Genomic DNA, 19,573 nt, shown 5'->3' with positions numbered 1-19,573 from the left:
CCAGCTGCTTTGCTAGGCTTACAACAAAAAGGATGATTGTTTTGTCCTTGGAGCCTTGCTCCTGCTCAGATGGCTTTGTCCCCCTACTGAGAAGGGCTGAAAAGATGCAGATGAGCAGTAATGAGCCCTCTGCAACACTTCTTGTAGAGGCAGCCTTGTTCCAAGCGCTGGAGCCGAAGTACAGCTGAAGTGGAGAAATGCCCTCCACAGTGGGACTCTACAAGTTCCTGTGCTAGATGGGTCTGGTTGTGCTTTTCTGCTGTAGCCACATATGTCCCAAGCCCATTGAATCACAGCACACCAGTTTTTGGGTAACGCCTACATTTAAACCAAACTTCTTGTGTCTCAAAGGCTACTGGCATAATCTGAACAGTACCTTTTATATTCTGCCCCCACCAGAAGACTGCTGGCAGAGCTTGGGCTAGAGAGGGTCTGACTGCCACCTGGCATGGGGTCTGATGGGAAATTGGCCTTGATATCCTCCGAATTCCAGGCTGGGAGCAGGGAGTGCAGCTTGGCTGGCGCTCCTGCAGCTGTGCGTGAGGCGGGGGCCAGGCTGTCCCTTCTGGGAGGAACTCACAACCACGAGCCGCTTCCCCTTCCTGTTGTGACTGGATGCAGCTTGATGGGTGCTTGGAGGCCCGTTCATCAATGTCTTGGACAGCTTCCCCCATCTGTCAAACCGGGAGCCCAGGCCCAGGATGATGGCCAAGCGTGCGTCTCACGGTGTGCAGGCTGCTCTCCAGGCTGCATATCGCTCTTGTACGTGTGTGCAGATTGCCCCACATCATCTCCTCTCCCCTGGGCTGACAGGTCAAGAGGTTACAATTGTTGAGAGAGGCCAAGACCTGGCTGCTCTATATGTCATAGCTTATTGTGTAGCTGGGAATTCCTTAGGAAACAGAGTTCTAAGGAGGTTCTCTCAAAGTTGGCTTTTTCCAAATTGTCTGGGCTTTCCTAACAGGATAGAGTCAGGAGATAAGAATCGAGCAATAAGGAAAGAGATCCACTCCTTAGAATAGTCTTTGGATTAAAAACAGACAGCTGCATCCATACCTCATCTGTACTGCTTAAAGGTGGCTCCAAGTTTCAGAGCTTCTCTGGCTCCAGGAATGCAAAATGAGACCCCAGTCTGGGTCCAGCTGGGGAAACTGCAATGAAAAATGTATGAGGAAATGAGGCAGGAATCTGAAGTGTTGGAGGATCTCTGCTGGGGACCCCCTGATGACTCCACTTTGCATGTGGAGTCTGTGCAACCAGGCACGAGTGCTGTGTGCTGTTCCATTGACCTTGCCGTGCTCTCATTCAACCTTGTGGTTGCAAGCCAGGGATGCAGAACGTAGCTCTTGTACAGTCTCAGACTCCAGAAGTCAGTTGTTGCACATCAGCATCTTCCTCTCCTTATTTTGGTGTTGTGGCTGTAGAGCACAGGACTGGAGCAGTGAAGTAGTGAGCTCTCTGCTGCCAGCTCCTCCTTGGCAGGGAAGCTGACATGTGTGGACAGCCCTGGCACCTCTGGCATGGGGAGAAGATGAGGATACACTATGTGAAGGATGAAGAATTGCTGCAATAACCCAGCAGCCATTTGCTCAGCCTGCTGCATGCAGCAGTGGGCCCTCTTCTGTAACTGGGAGAGACAGTGCCAGAGGTGCTGCCTATTCATGACCTACATTACAAGAGAAATCCAGAAGCCTCTTAATGAGGAATGAGCCACTTCTGTTCCTGTTTTCTGTGGGGTTGTTTTTTTTTTTTGCTGTTTTTCTTATTTTACCCGTTCACTACCATGGATCTGTGAGGCAGCTGCTCCCAGCTGTGAGCTGTCGGACAGATGATGTGTAAAACTTCTCCTAAAAAGGAAAAGGTGAAACGGCTGGGTCAGAGGTGCCCTAAATTCAGATGGTGAGCGGGCTGGCACACTCAGGTCAGGCCCAAGAGCTTCAGCTCTGCTCTCCACTGCTGGCAGCCAGCCCTCCTGCTTATTTTCCACCTCTGTATCAGGTTGCTCTTTGACCCGCTCCTGGAACTCTGCAAATGAGCTCACTTGTTCCTACGCATATAAAGCACTGCAAATCGCAGAGGCGAGGCAAAAGTAAGGAGCTGGTTGAACTCGTCGTTTTGTGAGCTCATAAACAAAGCTGGCCCAGCTGCAGCTCTGAGAGCCAGGCTGCTACACTTGGTCAGGTCCCAAAGCGCAGCTGCAAGGAGAAGGGTGCAGAGGAGCCATCTCCCATCACTTCTGTGCCCTACATGGGCTCCTTGTAGACTTGGAGATCCTGTGCTGTGCCCCAGTTGGCTGGAGCTGGTGCTGTGATTTGTGACTAAAACAGCACTGGTAAGGCAGCTGCATGCTGGCATCAGGGTCCCCTCACTGTGCTGCCCTCAGGGAAAGGACAGGGAAGAGGGGACTCTTGTCTGTGACATTTCTCTTCCCAAGTAACCTCTGCATGTCTTGCATGAGGCCCCAGTTTCCAAGAAGTAGCCGAACATCTGCCTTCTGATGGAAGCAGTGAATGAACTCCTTGTTGTGCTTTGCTTGTGCACGTGGCTTTCCTTCACTCCCAAAGCATCTGTGCTCTGACCTGTGGGTTCCTTGCTGCTGGTGGGTGCTCAGTTACTGACTGGGATCGGCTCCCCCACCTACCATGGAGCCAAGCTGTCCTCCTCAGCAAGATGTCATTCAGTGGGTTATTCACATGTTCCAGTATTGTCAGCCACTCTCATCTCATTGGAAAGTGATAAAAGTTGCCCTTTACAAGTGAAAAGGCCCAGAATTGCTGTCTCTGCTTCTGAAATGCTGTGTATGACTCAAACCAACACATCCCTCCTCAGTCACTGGGTGACATGCTTCCTAAGAGGCACTGCAAGAAGCTAGCAGCATGCTATGTCTGCCTGGAGTACTGCAGAAAAAAATTCCAGGTGGAAACGCCCTTAGGAAAGTGAGAAGGGATGGAGTGCATTGAGATCTATCCCAGCAGACGCACCCTGAGCTTGGCCATGACTTTGGTCACTGCTCAGCACAGCACTCCCTCCCTTCTCCATTTGGCCTAACTTCTACTTCTCAGGGTAAATGAATGATGGCATCAATTAGTGCCTCCTTTTGTTCTGGTTTTTAGTTCACTGTGATGACCCACAGGTTCCATGCAGTCACTTTGGTGTCTGGGATCCAGCTGAGGGCTGGCACTTTGTGACAAGCTGACTCCTTCCAAACCATCCAAGCATGCCTTGTCTGGGCCTCAAACAGCCCGAGGAGTGCACCGCGTGGCATGCAGGGGCCAGAGGGGCTCAGATCCCTGGCATGAACAGAAAATTGCTCAGAGAACATTGTCCCTCTCTGCATTAGCCATGTGACGTGCCTGTGTCTACCTGTGTGCTCGTTCCACAAATTCCTTCATTCCACATAAGCAGCTGAAACAGAAAACTAGGACACTGTGTCCTGGTGTGACATGGTGCTGGAGGGAAATAGCAGCAGGGCCCACACAGTGTTTCCTTCCTTCTGGGTGCTGCCTGTCTCTGAAGAGGGTCCACAGCCACTTCTGCAGTGCTTGTGATGGGAGGAGGCTTTTCCAATGGCTCCAATGTGAGCAGCTGCGTTCTCTTAGCATAAAACCCTTCTGTGACTTTCTCCCATCTCCAAAGTTTTGGTGTAACGTTGCTGCATGTGGTTGAAAATGTGCCATGCTTCATCCTAGAAGCGACTGCAGTTCTGTGCTTCAGGATGCTTTGGGATGAAGCATCAGCCAGATCTTGTCTTGCTGTACAGTTGTTGGAGTCATTGGGTAACTTCTGAGGATAAATACAGCTGGGGAGTGCCAGGAGTGAACTATTTTTGTAGTTTGTCTCCAAAGTCATAACAGAAATAAGAGCTGACTTGAACCTGCAGATGGCACGACACAGTGTTAACTGAGACCTGCCAGCACAGGGACCAATCCTGCTGCAGTGGCACTGCTGGGGTCGGCAGAGTTCCCAATTCATGCCCTGCACAAACACAGCCTGGAGCTGCTGAGACCTCCACTGTGACACAGCCTGAGCCCCCACTGCCCAGCCTGGCTGCTGCTCACCTGCAGCTCCAGGGAAGCTCCTGCCCATCCTTCTCCCATTGCTTACAGGGCTGCTTCACTTCCTTTCCAAATGGGGAATTTCCAAATTCCCATATATAGATAGCTCCCTCCAAACAAAAGCTTTTATGTAGAGCTGAAGAAAGGCTGTGTTCCAAACCGCCTGTTTGTTCCAGCTGTGATTTGCCTCAGAGGATATTGCATCTATCCCAGCAGCTGCAGCCACCACCAAACTCCCCACGGGCAGAGCTCTGCCATACACTGTGTGTGCAAATCAGACCCTGTGATTTGGGATCAACCCGTGAAACAAGGAAGAGTGGACAATCAAAATGTAGGGATTGGTTGTTGGTGGTACTTTTCTCCTTCTTTTTTTTTTTTTTACAAGTTTTAACTGCTCCTGAGCTGGATTATCACTTGGGCATGGTAGGAAGGTGATCACAATTGCCCTCGGTAAGTTTTGATTGAGTTATGACAGATGGAGACCATAAGCTGAGCCCTGCAGCCCCATTCTGGCCACAGTTGTGTGGGATCAAAGTAGGGTGATGCTGCTGGCTCCAGAACACAGCGTGCATCAGCATGCGCAAGCACCAGTCTTACTGGAAACAAGACCTGTCCTTTACAGTAAAGTTTAAAAATAAAGTTAAATTGTGTGAGATCTAATGATTTTCCAGGCTGCTTTTTCCTGCTTCCTCCTACCCTAGCAGGACTTCTAAGGAAATAAAGGTTGAAATCTCTCCAGGCTGCAGGGTGTGAGACTGAATGGCATTGACATTGAAAAAATGACAAACAAAAAAGGAAATTATGAGCAACTCTTCTATGGGAAGTGTTCTTGGGAAGTGAGTAATGCAAGGAAATCATCTCCACATTCCCACCAACTCCAGTCGAGGGGTTCTGAGTGTTCACCCATGAGCATCAGCAATCAAGCTGAATGTGGATCAGCATAATGGATCTATGTGGATTTGAGAATTAGAGAGACAGCTGATAGCACAAGGTGCCCAGAGGTTCCGTGAGCCTTGGTGATGGTAGGATCCAGAGCAGACAGCTGAAGAAGCTGAGGCATTTTGGGAGCACTGCTCTTGGTATGACTTGCTTTGTGCAATCTTCCCTGAAAGGCTCATCCTCAATAGAGGCCACAACCAGGCAGCTCTTGTGCTGGAGCACCTGCACCTCTGCAGCACCTGTCCCTGCTAACCACAAGGAGTTACAGGTGCTCTAGCAGAGAAGCTGCTGGGCTGATATTTATTTTTAATGAAGGAAGTTATGCCCTCCAAAATGGCGTGGACAACCAGGACAAGTGCACTTACATGCCCTTGTGAAGCCCCAGCTAGAACACTGCACCCCAGATGGATGCCCAGAGCAGTGTGTGTGCCCCATCCACGGAGGTGCCTGAGGCCATGCTGGATGGGCCCTGTGCTGCCTATTCCAAGGGGTGGCAACCCTGCCCACAGCAGGGGGAAAGGAATGGGTTTTAAAGTCCCTTCCAACTCACAGGTCACATGGTGGAGGATGAGAGTAGGGGTATCAAATTTTTCTGTGTCCCTGGGATGAAGCTTTTTCTAGCCCGCATGAATCAGTGGGTGAGGCTGAGTCATTCCCCTAAGTTCACGACACACGGGTATGGGGTATCATACAACCTGATACTACAACGTTCCTTCGTGGTGCAGCTGGGTACCAAACCCAGCCCGTCTGATTGAGGTGGGGCTGGGAGGAGAAGCACAAACAAGTGCCCATGACGTTTAACTAGCTGGCTGGCTCCGGGGCTTCCCAGTTGGATCTGATTTCTTGGGCCTGTCCTGACTTTCCATTTGCTTGATGAGTTTGGATATGATTTTTTCCAGCCTGCAAGCTCCTTGGCTCATAATTCCTGTTCGTTTCTTTATAGTTCCCAGGAGAGACAAAATCAAATTGGGGGAAATATGGCTCACCGGTTTCAGAAATCCCGCCGGCTTCTAAACTTTCCTCCTCTGCTACTCTTCATCCTATCTGGTTGATCGCTCCCCCCATCAGAGGAGATGACAATGATGAGTCTCTTCATAATTGAGTGTAATTTTCCAGCTTTTCTCTGCTTGTAATGTCTTGGATCTGTCCAGAAGCAGCATATGCAATATGTTTTTTCCACTGATGGCTGTATGGCTTAGCTGAACGTTGTATTTTGCTTTATTTCCTTGAAAACTGCTATCCCATGTAGGGTGGTAATAATTTGAGAGGAGCAGCTCAGGGCTCCATGCAGCAGTAACCCCCGAGGGCTACAGCTGAGATGAGGATCTCGTGTTAAACCACAGACTCCCTGCTCCCAAACAGATCTACATAACCAAGATGAACAGAAAGTGGGGACAAAAGAGAAGGGGAATATTGTCACCTCCACCTGCTGAGCAGAAGCCAAAGGCGGAGACATGGGTGGCATGGCAGAAGTGAGGAGGGAAGTGGGGTTTGCTCAGGGATTTTGTTGATTGGCAAGAAACTCCTCCAACTAGGGGGAATATAGAGAGGCCGTGTACCATGAGGAGAAAACCTGGTGGAGTTTTGTTTGGCACATGCCCTCAGCCAAGCTCTTCAGCCCCTGCATCCAGCAAGACGTTTGTCATGGGCTTATCTTTAGCCCCCTTTGACTCGCAGCCTGAAGCTGAGGCCAGAGGGAGGCGGGCAGGGGGCTGTGCAGGGGCAGCCCCGCGTGGGGCAGGGCTGGGGCTGTGCAGGCAGCGCTAGGACCTTAGGAGTGCTCCACAGCCTCCTCCCAAAGGATTAGCTAATATTCCCAGAGCAGGGCGCGCTCCCCGGCCCATCTACTTTTTCTTTCCTCTCTATACGTGTTTTCCCTTCTTCTAGTTCATTCCAGAGCAGAGAGAGCTTTGGATTTCACTGAGCTTCTCTCTCTCTCTTTTTTTTTCCCTCACAGCTGGACTGCTGCCAGTGTCTCGCAGGGCCGGCATTTCATCTATCGGGACAGATTTTTCACCCCAGCCCAGCTGCACGCCCGCTGCCTGCGAGCAAACCCCAGCAGCAAGCAGAGCTCGGGAGGGCAGAGCACCCCATCCCCAGCCAAGGAGGACGTGGAGAGGAAGGAAAATTGCCTCCAGCACTCAGAGATTGTATACCACTGCGCAGCGAAAGAAAGAACTGTCGGATCTCAAGGCATGAGCAGCACACAAGCTGCCCTGGGCTCTGCTGGATCCCTGCACATAATATGACTGATGCTGAGCCTTTCGTCTGCCTTCACAGAGCCGAGCTTTTGGATTTAAGGTAGTTTGCCCAGGACTGGACTTTGCTATGCTGGCCGAGGCAGCTCTTGTGCTCGGTGTGTGGCTGCAGCTCGCTGCGGGGCAGGAGGCACCTGGCCAAGGTGAGTCGTGAGTGCTGCGGGGTCCCCACCGTGCTGGGACAGGAGCTGAGCTGAAGTCACACTGCTGCCATAGCTCTGCCGTTCCCCTGGGGTGTTACTCTGCTGGCATAAGGGCAAAATGAAGGAAAATGTTTCTAAAATTGCTGTATTAGAAAGAAAACTTATCTCCCTTGGAAAAGAAACTGGCAGAGTTTAGTGCAGTAAGAGGGAGAGTCCTGACTACTCACTGCTGCCCGTGTACTGGGCACCCTGGTTAAGAGGAGTGAAAGCAGTGATTGATACTGTACCTGTCCTGTTGTCCTCTGCCTAACCTCTGTAATTCAGTCCTGACATTTTCTCCTTACAATGCTTTCTCTTGGCTGCTGCTCAGGGAGAATGCCTGCAGTGTGGTGTCACGGAGCCGACAGCGGGAAGGGGGACACGGAGGGGATGAGTCTCTGGTTAGCTGGGCAGGGACTGCTGGTATGGTTACTGGGGGGATCCTGGTGCTCAATAGAAGAAGGAACAACTCTGGGACTGCTGCTGGCTGCAGCTGGTTTTCCCTGGAGTTTGAACCTGAGAAGTGTGAAAGAGGACATGAAGTTCTGTTGTGCCTGGACAGGATAATTCTGCTCCTAGCAGGCAGTGATTGCTGCTCAGATCCCATTACAGGGAATGGATTTTGCCCACCAGTGACCCAAGCTGTGGAGCAGGGTCTGGAGATGCAGGCTGGCTCAGGAATTGCGCGGCTGTCCCTGCCCATGCCATGCCCCAGAGGCAGTTATGCTGTTGCACTGCTGACAGCTTACTTTAGACTTGCAAACTGCAAACTAGAAGAGAACCTGCTGGTGGGCAGCATGCCTGCTTCCCGGCAGCTTTTATGTGGGCACCTCCGGCCACTCCCAAAAGCAACCTTGAGCAAACAGCCAGCCTGGCAGGGCTCCTGTCTGGAGCCATTGTGGTGTGCCATCACCATGCAATAAAGGGAAGTGATTGAGCCATGAGGATGGATGGTCATAACTCTGCTTCTTGGGGTCTTGCCTGGATGTGAGTGGAGGCAGCTTCATTGACTTCAGGGGACAAAGATGGGGAGCTGCTGGGCAGCCAGCGGGGCTGAATGGAGAGCCCCAGGAAAGGTGCAGACAATGCTGCTCACCCTCCACACTCAGCTCCACTTCCAGCAGAAAAATTTTCCTTGCGTGGCCAAACAGCACAAGAGAAGACAAATGCAGAATTTAAGGCATAGTTAACTGAGACAGGACACAATCTTTTCTGGCTGTGGAACCCTTTTTGCTCTAGGAGCACTGAGTCCCACGTAAATGAGGCACATGGCACGTGTTCAGGTCCCAGCTGAGGGGAGCTCTTGGAGCGGATGTCTCCTGTCAGCATCTCAGAGCAGGACGCACACGCCTGGCTGTTTTCCTCTTGGAAAAGCGAAGTGTGTAAATAAGCAGTGCTGGGACTCCATAGTGACATTTTGCTTTCAACTGATCCCTTCTAAACCCTTCTTTGCACGACTGATCCATGCCTATCGACAAGTACCAGCCCGAGGGTGACAACAGGATGCTGCCAACACTTGTTCCCTGGGCTCCGGCTGTGCTCAGGGCTGATGGCGCAGGAGATTTTGGGGACGTCCCTTCTCCAAGAACACCACAAAAGTGAGAAATCTCTGCTTGGCATCTGGCCAAGCAGCCGATCCTTTCTTGCTGTAAAGAGAGAAAACAATTTGAAAACAGCAGCTGCTTGCGTAAGGCAGGGATTTGCTGGTAACAAATCCCCAAAGCCCCACCTCTGACACGGGGGAGATGTTTGTGTTGGATGGAGGACAAAGAACAGCAAGAAAGATGAAGAAACAGAAAACCTGAAGGGAAGGATGGTGGTGTGCCCAGCGACTATCAGCATCACTGCAGTGAGGATGTTTTTGTGAATCCTCTCTAGCAGAAAAGTCTCACAGAGAGGACTTTATTTCCATCTCACACAGGGCTGAGTGGTGGAACTGAATTATGACGGATCACAACCCCTTCAGATAGCTCTGAAATACCAAACTGCCCACCAGCACAACTTGCTGTTGGTGACCATTGGCTGCTGGGCTGTTCGTTCTGCCCCCCAGGCAGGACGTGGTGGTGTCAAACTGCAGCCCTTCCTGCAGTGCTTCCTAACCCACGCAGCTATTCCCAGCAGTGATGGGTGAAACCCATGTCCGCAGGATGCTGACGTTCCGCCCGCCTCGCTGTGCCCACAGCTGCAGGGCACACTCCAGCACCATTACAAGGGTTTGGCTCTTGGTTCTCCATCAGCATCCTTCTCCCTTAGCAGGTGTCCATGCGGCTTGCCACCCTGTTTCCCTGGGGAACTCATTTTGGCAGGACAGGAGTTTGCTGTCTGCTCCCCAGGGATGCACCTCCAAGATCCTCCATGCATGACCTCGTTTGCCACGGGGGAGCAATGTCCTTTGCCAGCACCAGAAGCTTTCACAGCTGCTTGTTGCAACACTCAGGAAACAAACACCGCCACTCAAAATAATGGGGAACAGAGGGGAGAAATTAAAAATAGATGATTTTTTGCTGGGAAGAGGTCACTGTGTTGCCAAGAATCCTCACTACAGCTTGGCAGCCAAGTCAGTGGCTTTCTGCCCTTCCAGTGGAGGGGAGAGCAAGAAGCTGCAGCTCCACGCAGCCAGGAGCTCACAGCAGAACCGGTGTTGCATGCCTTGATGAAGCAGCAGCTCGAGGGACCTGGAGGTGATGGGTTTGGCTGTGCTGTGTGATGTGCTGATGGAGCTGCACGTCGCCGTGGGCAAGCAGAAAGCTGGCCAGGCTGTGCTTGTGTTTTCTGCTCAGCTCTGAGTGCCAGGCTGCTGGGTGTGTGTTTCTGCACAGGGTTGAGTCGTGCTGGGTCACGCAGAGCTGGACGTGAGCTGCTCCTGCCTCCTCCTGGCATCTCTGGCTTAGTCATCTCTGAGCAACATCGTTCTCCATTTCTCTAGTTGTTTTGTCATGGGTTTGGTATGGCTGTATGCTCTTAGCCAGCACGTAATGCAGCAGGGAGGTGAAGGGCCTGGCCCTGGGTGGCTCCGCTCTCTGTAGCAGCACAGAAGCTCACTGCAGTGTGTTTTTCACACGTGGACATCGATGTTCCTACCATGGGACAGAGCCAGCATTCAAGTTACCATTGCACATCTGATCCGTGCCAAGTGCCACTCTCAGGACACACACACCTTGCCTTGCACCCCCTGACTCATCTCCTGCCCTGAGTTTGCCATTTGTGTCTTCATCTGGGAGCAGTCCCCAGGAGGGGCTCTGTGACCCTGCTCCTCCCATTTGCCTCAGGGCCTGCCTTGGCGTGCCTTCTGCAGGCGCAGAGCTCTTTGCAGGAGCCATCTCCTCCAAGCCATTAATTTTGCAGGGCCTTTCCATTCAGCTGTCTGCTGCCTTGTGGTTTTGTCTCCCACACGCGGCTCAAGCACTCAGCCATTGTGTGCTGCACTGAGCCCATCAGTGCCCCAGGTCCTGCATCGCTTGGCAACCCTGCGTTCCCCATTCCTTCCCTGATGAAGCAGCCCAAGCAGGCTGGCACCAACCGCTGCTCTGTGGTTTTTTCTTCCTTTTTACATCTCAAAAGCTGCCAGAAAGCAGAATCGTGGCTAAAAAGATTCCAAATCCATGTTCCCAGCACCAGGAACATGTCCTCCTTCATCTGAGAGAAGAAAGTGCCCAGGAGCAGCCTGGTGCTGACTAACAGGAGGTGTCAGTGCAAACTGAAACAGCTCCAAGGCATTTCCTCAGCAGCAACAAGAGATGGACCCAGGGCACGTGGGTTTGCTTTTGGAGCTACTCTGACTCCTGATCCTGAACTTGAAATAGGACTGTAAAACAATTTCATTTGTAGGCAGGGGGAATGCCATTCCCTGCTCCTGGAGAATCCAACCCAATGCAGGTTTTTGGATCTCAGAGGGTTTAGGATCCAGTTTTTATTCCCAGTAGTTTTTTTGTTGTTGTTGTTGTGTATGTTGGTAGTGAACAGCCTCGGGCATACCCTAACTTCTGTGCATCTCAGAGGATTCAGCAAAGCCCAGCTGTGATCAGACAGGTCCAAACAAAGCCATCGAACAGAGGGTGATGGCATGAGAAGCTCCCAGGAAGCAGCTAGCAGGGCTGAGTACAAAGCCCAGGAGCCCTATCTCTGTAAGTAACAGCAATAAGAAGGGTGCCTCCTGAAGTCTCTCCCCAGCAAACTTCTCACCGCATTCTGAGATCTGGCCCAAGATAACCAAGTCTTCCCAATTTCTACACCATTTCTCTAACCATCCTTCTCTCTTCCCCTGTTAGGTCCTCAGCCCTCCATTTCCAATTCAGAGGGAGACATCCTCCTCTTACTGGACAGCTCTGGCAGCGTCTCCTACTATGAATTCTCCAAGGTCAAGGAATTCATGTGGGACCTCATGCAGCCTTTCACCTTTGGCCCCAACGATGTCCAGACCAGCATCATCCACATCAGCACGACCCCCACCATGGAGTTCCCCTTTGACCGGTACCTGTCCCGTGGGACGGTGCAGCAAGCCATCCGGAACACCCGACAGCTCATGGGTGACACCAACACAGGCAAAGCGCTCTCCTTTGCCAAGGAGAAGCTCTTCAGCAATGACGCCGGTGCCCGGCCAGATGTGCCCAAGGTTCTGGTTTGGGTAACGGATGGGTTTTCCAGTGATGACATCTCTGAGCCCATGCAGCTCCTGAAGGACATGGGAGTGACAGTCTTCATTGTCAGCACCGGGCGGGGGAATTACCTGGAGCTGTCTGCTGCTGCCAGCCAGCCTCCGGAGAAGCACCTGCACTTTGTGGACGTGGATGACCTCCCCATCATCACCAAGGAGCTGCGAGATGCTATGCTAGGTATGCTGGGGCTGGGCTGCGGTCTCTGGGAGCTTGCAGCAGGACAAGCTTGAAAATCCCCTAAAACTAACAGATCTCCTGATTCACAGGAGCGTGTTAACACTGCACATATGAAAGCTGTGTGCCTGAGTAGGCTTTGGCCCCTAAGCTCTGCCTGCACACTTTTATGGCTCAGGCAGGGTACTGGCACCCATCCCCTGCCTACAAGTAGCTGGCAGTCAGTGCTCTCTTACCACGAGCAATTAGCGATGATGGTTGTTGCTCTCAGAATTAAGACTGCAGCACAGGAATGTTTTTGTTCCATAAATCCCCTGTTGTAACGTGTTCTGCATCTGCCAGATCTACAGAGCAGCTTGGCCAGTGCAGCCCTTGGAAGAAATTCCCAGCCCAGTTTGTTGGGCTCAGCAAGGCAGCTGCTGGCACGTCTGTGACTGCACAGACAGCAAGAACAGGCAGAGAGCTGATTTCTAACAGCCCAGTGTTTTAAAGCACCTAGGAAAGAGTCTGGGGAGAGCCAAAACCAGAATGTGGGACAAGGGATGAGTGCTGGGAAACCAGCACCAGGAACGCTGCGTGCTGAGCTTCACAGTGCATGTCCTCTGTGCCACTGCAGTGTAAGCATCTGTGATCACAAAGCAGGGGTTCTGCCTCAGCCTTTGGATCTGTTTGGAAAGCTGAGCAAGCAACTGGGACTTTGCAGACTTTCCTTACATTTTCTGGAAGCTTTGTCCCCGCTGGAAGTCCTGTTTTTATTCCCCACTTGGTTTCTGCTGTGTGAGTCAGACAGAGCTGGCTATGGTGTGGCCAAGTAACCCCTTAGTGCAGAATCCTCTCTGTGTAGCAGTTTCTTCCTATTTTCAGCCACTGCCATTTAGCAAATCACACCCAGGGGCCACGTTCTCTTCTCTGTCCTATCTGAGTATGGGACTTTCTGCTCTTACAGGTGCCATGCAGACCCCAAATGTTTCCTTTCAAGTGTCTGTTTCAGCTTCTAGTGCATCCTGAATCCACATGGTATAAAATAGCATAATGAAAGGAAAATTTACAGTGCTGCAAAGCAATGAACTGCCTTGGTTCCCTTTCCTCCGACACCCTCACTTAGCACTCTTCATGAGCAAATGACCAGGAAAATGATCCCAAACCTTGAATGTCCATTCTGGTGATGGAGAAGCATGTTTCCCTTCCCAGAATTGGAAATATTGCCCCATCCATGTCAAAGCAGGGAAATAAAGCCATGAAGCAGAGGTGCTTTTTCCCAAGACCCCACTGCATCTCCTGCAGAATGGATTATGGATGCAGGGCAGAAGGGGTTCATCTGCTGCCTGACTGCATTTCTTGTGCACATCATAAAAGCAGCAGCACTCCTGCAAATCTAATCTTGACCTCGCCAGCATTCACGGGATGCCAACAAGCTCACTGCTGTGAAATGGTGCTTCTGTGTCCACCCTCATCCTGTGTGAGTCACCCGCAGGCAGGAGGCAAGTGTGTCTGAGCTGTGTCCAAGTGCTCCCAGGAGGGCACTGCCTGGTCCAGCGCCAGAGCTTACACATTGATTCCCCTGCCAGCATGGAGGAACTGAGAAGGAAATCAATGAGCATCTACTTTCTGGGATTTATCTCCTTCAATGGTCAGGGCAGTTGTCATATGGCAGCAGAACTGCTTGGGCGTGCCGTAGCTCATCTCTCGGGTGCTGCATCCCATCACTTCAATCTTCCCAATTTATTTGGAGCATCCCCATGCCCTGCAGCCAAGCTCATTCATTTCTGTTTCCTGAGCTTTTGGCAGAGTTTTTGGCACCAGGACCTTTCCTCTGTTCCTGGCTCCTCTGTGCTCCAGCCATGGGGCTCACAGGAGGCTGCAGAGTCCCATGTCCACGGTGCTGGGAGGGAGCAGTGCTCCTGCCCACCCCACAGCCAAGCAACAGCTCAGAGAAAAAAAAATGAGACTGCCTTGCTTGGTGCAGGCATAGCAGAGCTTCTTTCTGTTTCTAAATGCCACTAATTAGAAGCAAAGTTTCCAGGTGCCTTTCATTTTGTGCATGGCTTTGAGAATTTGGGTTTGTGCTCCTGAACTTTTGGCTCACTGAATTGTTATTGAGCAGCTCAATGACTTGGTGACTTCAGCTGTCATCCAGTGTCCCCAGAGGTCACATCTCCCATCCAGAGGGCCTGCATTTCTGGTGTTCCATGTCCTGTGTACAACTGCCATCACTGATTTATTGCTCCTGCCTCTCTCTCAGATGTTATCCAAGCAAATCGGCTCCGTGTGGTGGATATCACATCAAGCAGCTTCCGTCTGACATGGCCCCAACTCCTCTCCCAAGAAACCGGTTACTACACCCTCCAGTATGCCCCAACAGATGACCTGGCAGCCAAGAGGACAACGCAGGTGTCTGGGGCTCACACCAGCCTCACACTGAGCAATCTTGCTCCAGAAACTACATATGAGGTGGCACTTGTTCCTGAATCCAACGTCCACTACTTCCCTCCCCAGACAATAAGGGTTACCACCCTGGCAGGTAAAGTGTGCACAACCCTGATGCAAGGAGAGTTCTGCCAGTTCTGCTGAGCCTCCCAGATAGAGAGGAAGACAGGACAGTCTGTGATCTGCATGCTGCCTGGTCTGAGGGGGGGAGGCAGACGGTTGCAGTCAAGCCAGAACAGAGCAAGGAGAAGGCATCTTTTTGCTGTCACTCCGCAGGCAGATCTCCTAGAAACAAGTTCTGCACTGCCTAGTACAGGGCCATAAGATGCCCTTCCAACATTAAAATCATTGGATATGGCAGAAAGCAGAGCCCTGGGAGAAGGCAGGAGCTGTAGGTGCAGCTAGAGAAGATCACGTGCTCCTCCAGGCAGGGGTGCACACCACTGGGGCATCCCTTCGTGAGGGGAGGGATTGAGGCAGCACTTGAGCACAGCCAGCCTTTCTAAACCTTCCACCTCCCGGAAGCCAGGTCCATTGTGCTCCTCTGAGAGCATCCTGATGCCATGAATTGCATGCTCAGTTTCATCTTTTCATGCTTCTTTCAGAGGAAATCAGTCCAGCTCAGATTCTCATCTCGGACTCCAGGCCACACAGCTTCCAAGTCAGCTGGGCTCCTACACCAGACAGTGTGACTAGCTACCAGGTCCTGTATGGGCCACTTCGTGGGGACTCAGCACAGCTGCTGGAGGTGGATGGCACCCACAACAGCACTGTTGTGGAGAACCTGGCACCCAACACCACCTATCTGGTGACAGTGACTGCGATCTACAGTTCAGGAAAGGAGAAATCGTTGTCAGCCAAAGCATGCACTCAGGAAGGTGAGCACTGAGCTGATAGGGAACAGTGTGGGCACAGATCTGCCTTTGGGTAAGGCCTGATAACTCAGTCTGGTTCCTAGGGTTGGATGAGAGGAGGAGAACTGCAGCTTCTGGTGAGCAGCATGTGATATGCTATTAGGTGTTGCAGATGCATAGAGCCTAGGGCTCAAGGTAATGGCCTCAAGTTGCACCACGGGAGGGGCAGATTGGATGTTAAGAAATGCTGGGGAGTCACCGTCCTCAGGGGTACTCGAAAACCATAGACACTGAGACACATGGTCAGTGGTGGGTTGGGCTTGGAGATCTTAGAGGTCTTTTCCAGCCTTAATGGTTCTGTAATTCTATGACTGAAAGCAAATCGGCTGCACACTGTATGACCACTCTTATGGGCTGTATATGGCTGAGCTGCTACTGAAGCCACAACAACTGCTTCATACAAAGGCCCACAGTTACAAGGATCTTCTCCTTTCTTTAGAGGGCTCCAAAGTGAGGCATCTTCGCTTTGAAGACTTGGGCTCCAACACCCTGAAGGCTTCATGGGATGCTGCAGATGGGAAGGTCCTTGGTTACCGAGTCAGGTGCCGGCGGCAAACCGGCCCTTCATCACTCATCAGTGTGTCACCACACATCCACAGCGTGCTCCTCACAGACATGGCCCCAGGCACCACAAACAAAGTGTGTGTCAAGTCCATGTACAAGGATCAGCCAGGCAAGGGGCTGTGCCGCATGGTGCACATGCAGCCAGGTGAGTCGGGGCACAAGGGAGGTCCCTGGGCCTGAAGGGGAGATGGGTGCTGGAGATCCAGCAGAGCTGTGCTGAAATACTGTGCTCATCAGCCAGCTTGTCAATAGAGCTTCATCACAGCTACCACCACTCCAAGGATATTACCCTAAGCTTGGCTCTTCTCCTTTTTTTCTTCTTCTCTTTTTTAAGAGCAATACTCCTCCTAGTGGCATTATGGTTACAGGCAGGAGGAAAAGCATGCAGGGGTTTTGGTGGTGATTTGGGATGACAAAGGAGGGGAGGAGGCTCATGAAAGCTGGCTTTCAACGAGAGAGAGACAAGCTAACTACTGAACACAGCTACGAAGGCAATGACATCTGCTTTCCTCCTTGCACTACCCAGAAGCCACTTACTATAATAAAACACAAAGGGATTCTCAGTAGGCTGACATAAGAGATAAGAAGCAGCTGTGTGACAGAGCAGAACAGCCTTCTTCCCGCCAAGAGGCCAAAGTGATGGCGATGATGACCACAGAGTCAGCAGATCTATGACTCAGTCTGATTTGGAGAACGGGTAAACAAAGCTGACATCATGCTTTTTGTGTTCTTCCCAGCTACAGAAGCCCCGGGGTACAAGCACAGACAGAGGGCATGACAGACGTGAGCGTGAACTGATCCCCCCACAGAGCAGGAGATCTTGCTTGGAACAAAGGTTTGGATGAAATGGAGGGACTTACAGAGGAAATCAGAAAGCTCACAGACCATCTCCCAGCCTGCACTGTCTGTTGAGCTGTCCTGGTTGCAAAGCCTGAGGGCCATCCTCGGTCAAGTCCTCGCAAAGCTTGAAGATGGGGTTCAGCTGGACGGAGCTGACAATCCCACTGCTAGATGCCAAATCTGTACCCTCTCTTGTATAAACATGCCTGACAAACAACAAACAAAAGGCAACCTGATGAATCCTCACTATTGCTTGCTTATTTCCCGTACTCTATTTATTAAATGTTGATACAGTTGTATTTTTGCAGCCTGTGAGCATGTTCAGGATGCAGCTGTTTACTGCACTAGCCTTTTGTTCTGGGCACTGCACTCAGAGAAAAATTGCAAGCTGTCAACAGCCACTGACACTGACAAATAGCTTACCTTCAACTTATCCAGTGTATTTAATACACGTTTCAAAGTAGGCATCCCCAAAGTATACCATCTCAGGGATGGAAGGTGAAAGCAGTAAGAGAAAGAATAACAAGTACAGAGAACATACAGTATGCAGAGGAAACCTGGTCAAAGGCTCTAGGACTTCTGAAAAGAAGAAAAGAGGTTATACCCATTTGATCTTCGGCCAGGACATGGAGCCACGTTGTAAAAGACATTTTGCTTTCTATGCAGTAAATGAATAATCTAGTTTTCCTGGGGGGGAAGGGTGATTTATGGCAAACTTGGTTGGTGAACTCTGAGGAATGGAACAAGAAAGCAGTGCCAGCCCAGGGCGCTGGGTGCACTATGAGAAGTTTGTTCATGTCTGCCTGCTGAATTCCTGAGTTTTATCAACACTGGTAATGGTGTTAAATTCATCTGCTGCAGTGACACAGAGATCCCAGATGGACTCTGAAGGATTCAGCTCCCCCAAGTCATTTGCTTTGGGATTTAATAGCAGTCTGAGAGAGCAGAAAACTCAGAAAACTTGGAACTTTGCTTCCCCAGCAGGTTACACTATTCTCAGCCCTCAGCTGAGCCCAAGGAGCAGCAGCAAGTCAAGAAAGGCCAGACTGCATGGCCATACAAAGCTGTTATTTTGGTCTCTCATTCAAATGCATACCTTCAAACAACACAACAGCACAGTGCTGCCTGGATTGTGACCACCAAATGAGTGCGGCATACCTGCAATCAGTTGCAGCAAGTCAGATATGCGTCCTACAGCAGATATATTGAGATTAATTAGCATGTTCTACGGCTAATTAGGAGACATCAGACTTTAGCACTATCATTCCTGGCTCTATCCTTTGCACGCTTAAAATATTTTAAGATTTCTTGTCCGGGGCTCCTACCCAGTGCTAAGCTTTAGCTCATTTTAAGAACCATTATTTTTTCCAGGAGATGAGTAAATCTGGTTCTTTCCCTCTGGCCCCACGCTTGAATTGGCTGTCACTATGCTAGTCTTCAGAAAGGGGAGCTGAAAAATAAATAAGACAATTCTAGCAGCTAGTGACAAAACCACACGAAAAGCCCAGTTCCAAAATTTGGGTCTTATGGCTATAAAGAAACACAACTACATCTCTGGTAACTGAAACCAGCATCAGTGGGAACACCTCGTCTCACTAATGCTTGCTCTATTTTAAATGTTGCTTGTTTGCTCTACATATGAAAAATTCATTTTCTTAAAGCTATGCTTGGAGAGCCTCCATGCACTGATAGTCCATCCCACAAACCCTCCATAGCTCTGCTTATGGACTCCTTCAAATAATTCCTTCTGGAGCTGAAAGGAACTTTGTCTCTGACCTGGAGTGCTGAGCATGGAATGCAACACGCGCGGGTTTGTGGGACATTTGCCTTGGGCTCCTCACACAGGAGGATGGGATGGGAGGGAGGTGAGTCATTCATTAACTCAGTAAGAGGATTTCGTATGATTTGTGTTCTCCTATGGAATGTGTATGTGTGACTGATTAATCTTAATGGAGACTCTGTGCTGAGGGGAAGATAAAGCCTCTGGAATCTCTCATGCAATAAAGTATCTTGTTCATTCTTGCTGTAGGACAGAAACTGTTGAGTACAACTCCCCGCATAGCTTACTACTGCATTAAGATCTCCCCCCCAGATGTAATGCACCCTTTTTAAGACAGTCAATTAAAAATACAAGAGCTGTTGAATGACTCCTTTGTTCTTGGGGGCAGTAAGGACAAATTGGTTCAGTGGAATGAGAAGCACAGGTTGAAAAGCTGAAATTCATCTTGATTTTAAGTGGTTAAAAATAAGCATTCTTCCCATGACTTCACAGTCTGGTTTATACTGCCAACCTTGCCAAAATCAAATATATAGCCAAAAAGACATCAGCCTCAACAAAGCTCATTGCCTCACTTTTTCCTCTTCCCCCCTTTAACTCCAAGTTCTTCCACACTACAGTGAGATTAGGGACAGCTTTTGCAAAGTGAAGCATACCTCTGTACCAGCCACGAACACACGAGTTCCTCCTCCTGCTCCTCAGCAGCAGTGCTTGGAGGACGCAGGGCTGCCTCCAGCAGCAAACCCAGAAGGCACAACAAACCCAGAAGGCTGTACCAAGCAGACTCT

General features: G+C 50.7%; 1 protein-coding gene across 2 annotated transcripts; it reads left to right on the top strand.

Moving 5' to 3' along the window:
- Positions 1-6,787: 6,787 nt before the first annotated feature.
- On the top strand, positions 6,788-19,149 carry VWA1 (von Willebrand factor A domain containing 1). Of its 2 annotated transcripts, none has more exons than XM_010722806.3 (6): positions 6,788-7,395; positions 11,703-12,266; positions 14,506-14,784; positions 15,296-15,568; positions 16,044-16,313; positions 16,912-19,149. In XM_010722806.3, the coding sequence occupies exons 1-6, from the start codon at positions 7,323-7,325 to the stop codon at positions 16,944-16,946; spliced, it is 1,494 nt and encodes a 497-aa protein (XP_010721108.1). In that variant the 5' UTR covers positions 6,788-7,322; the 3' UTR covers positions 16,947-19,149. The 2 variants fall into 2 exon arrangements, with proteins under 2 accessions (XP_010721108.1, XP_010721107.1); XM_010722805.3 differs by having other exon boundaries at positions 6,789-7,395; positions 16,906-19,149.
- Positions 19,150-19,573: the final 424 nt, after the last annotated feature.

Source organism: Meleagris gallopavo, chromosome 23 (assembly GCF_000146605.3).
Source record: "Meleagris gallopavo isolate NT-WF06-2002-E0010 breed Aviagen turkey brand Nicholas breeding stock chromosome 23, Turkey_5.1, whole genome shotgun sequence".
Taxonomy (NCBI): Eukaryota; Metazoa; Chordata; class Aves; order Galliformes; family Phasianidae; genus Meleagris; species Meleagris gallopavo.
The sequence above is the reverse complement of the archived record's forward strand: the minus strand, read 5'-3'. Positions and strand labels throughout refer to the sequence as shown.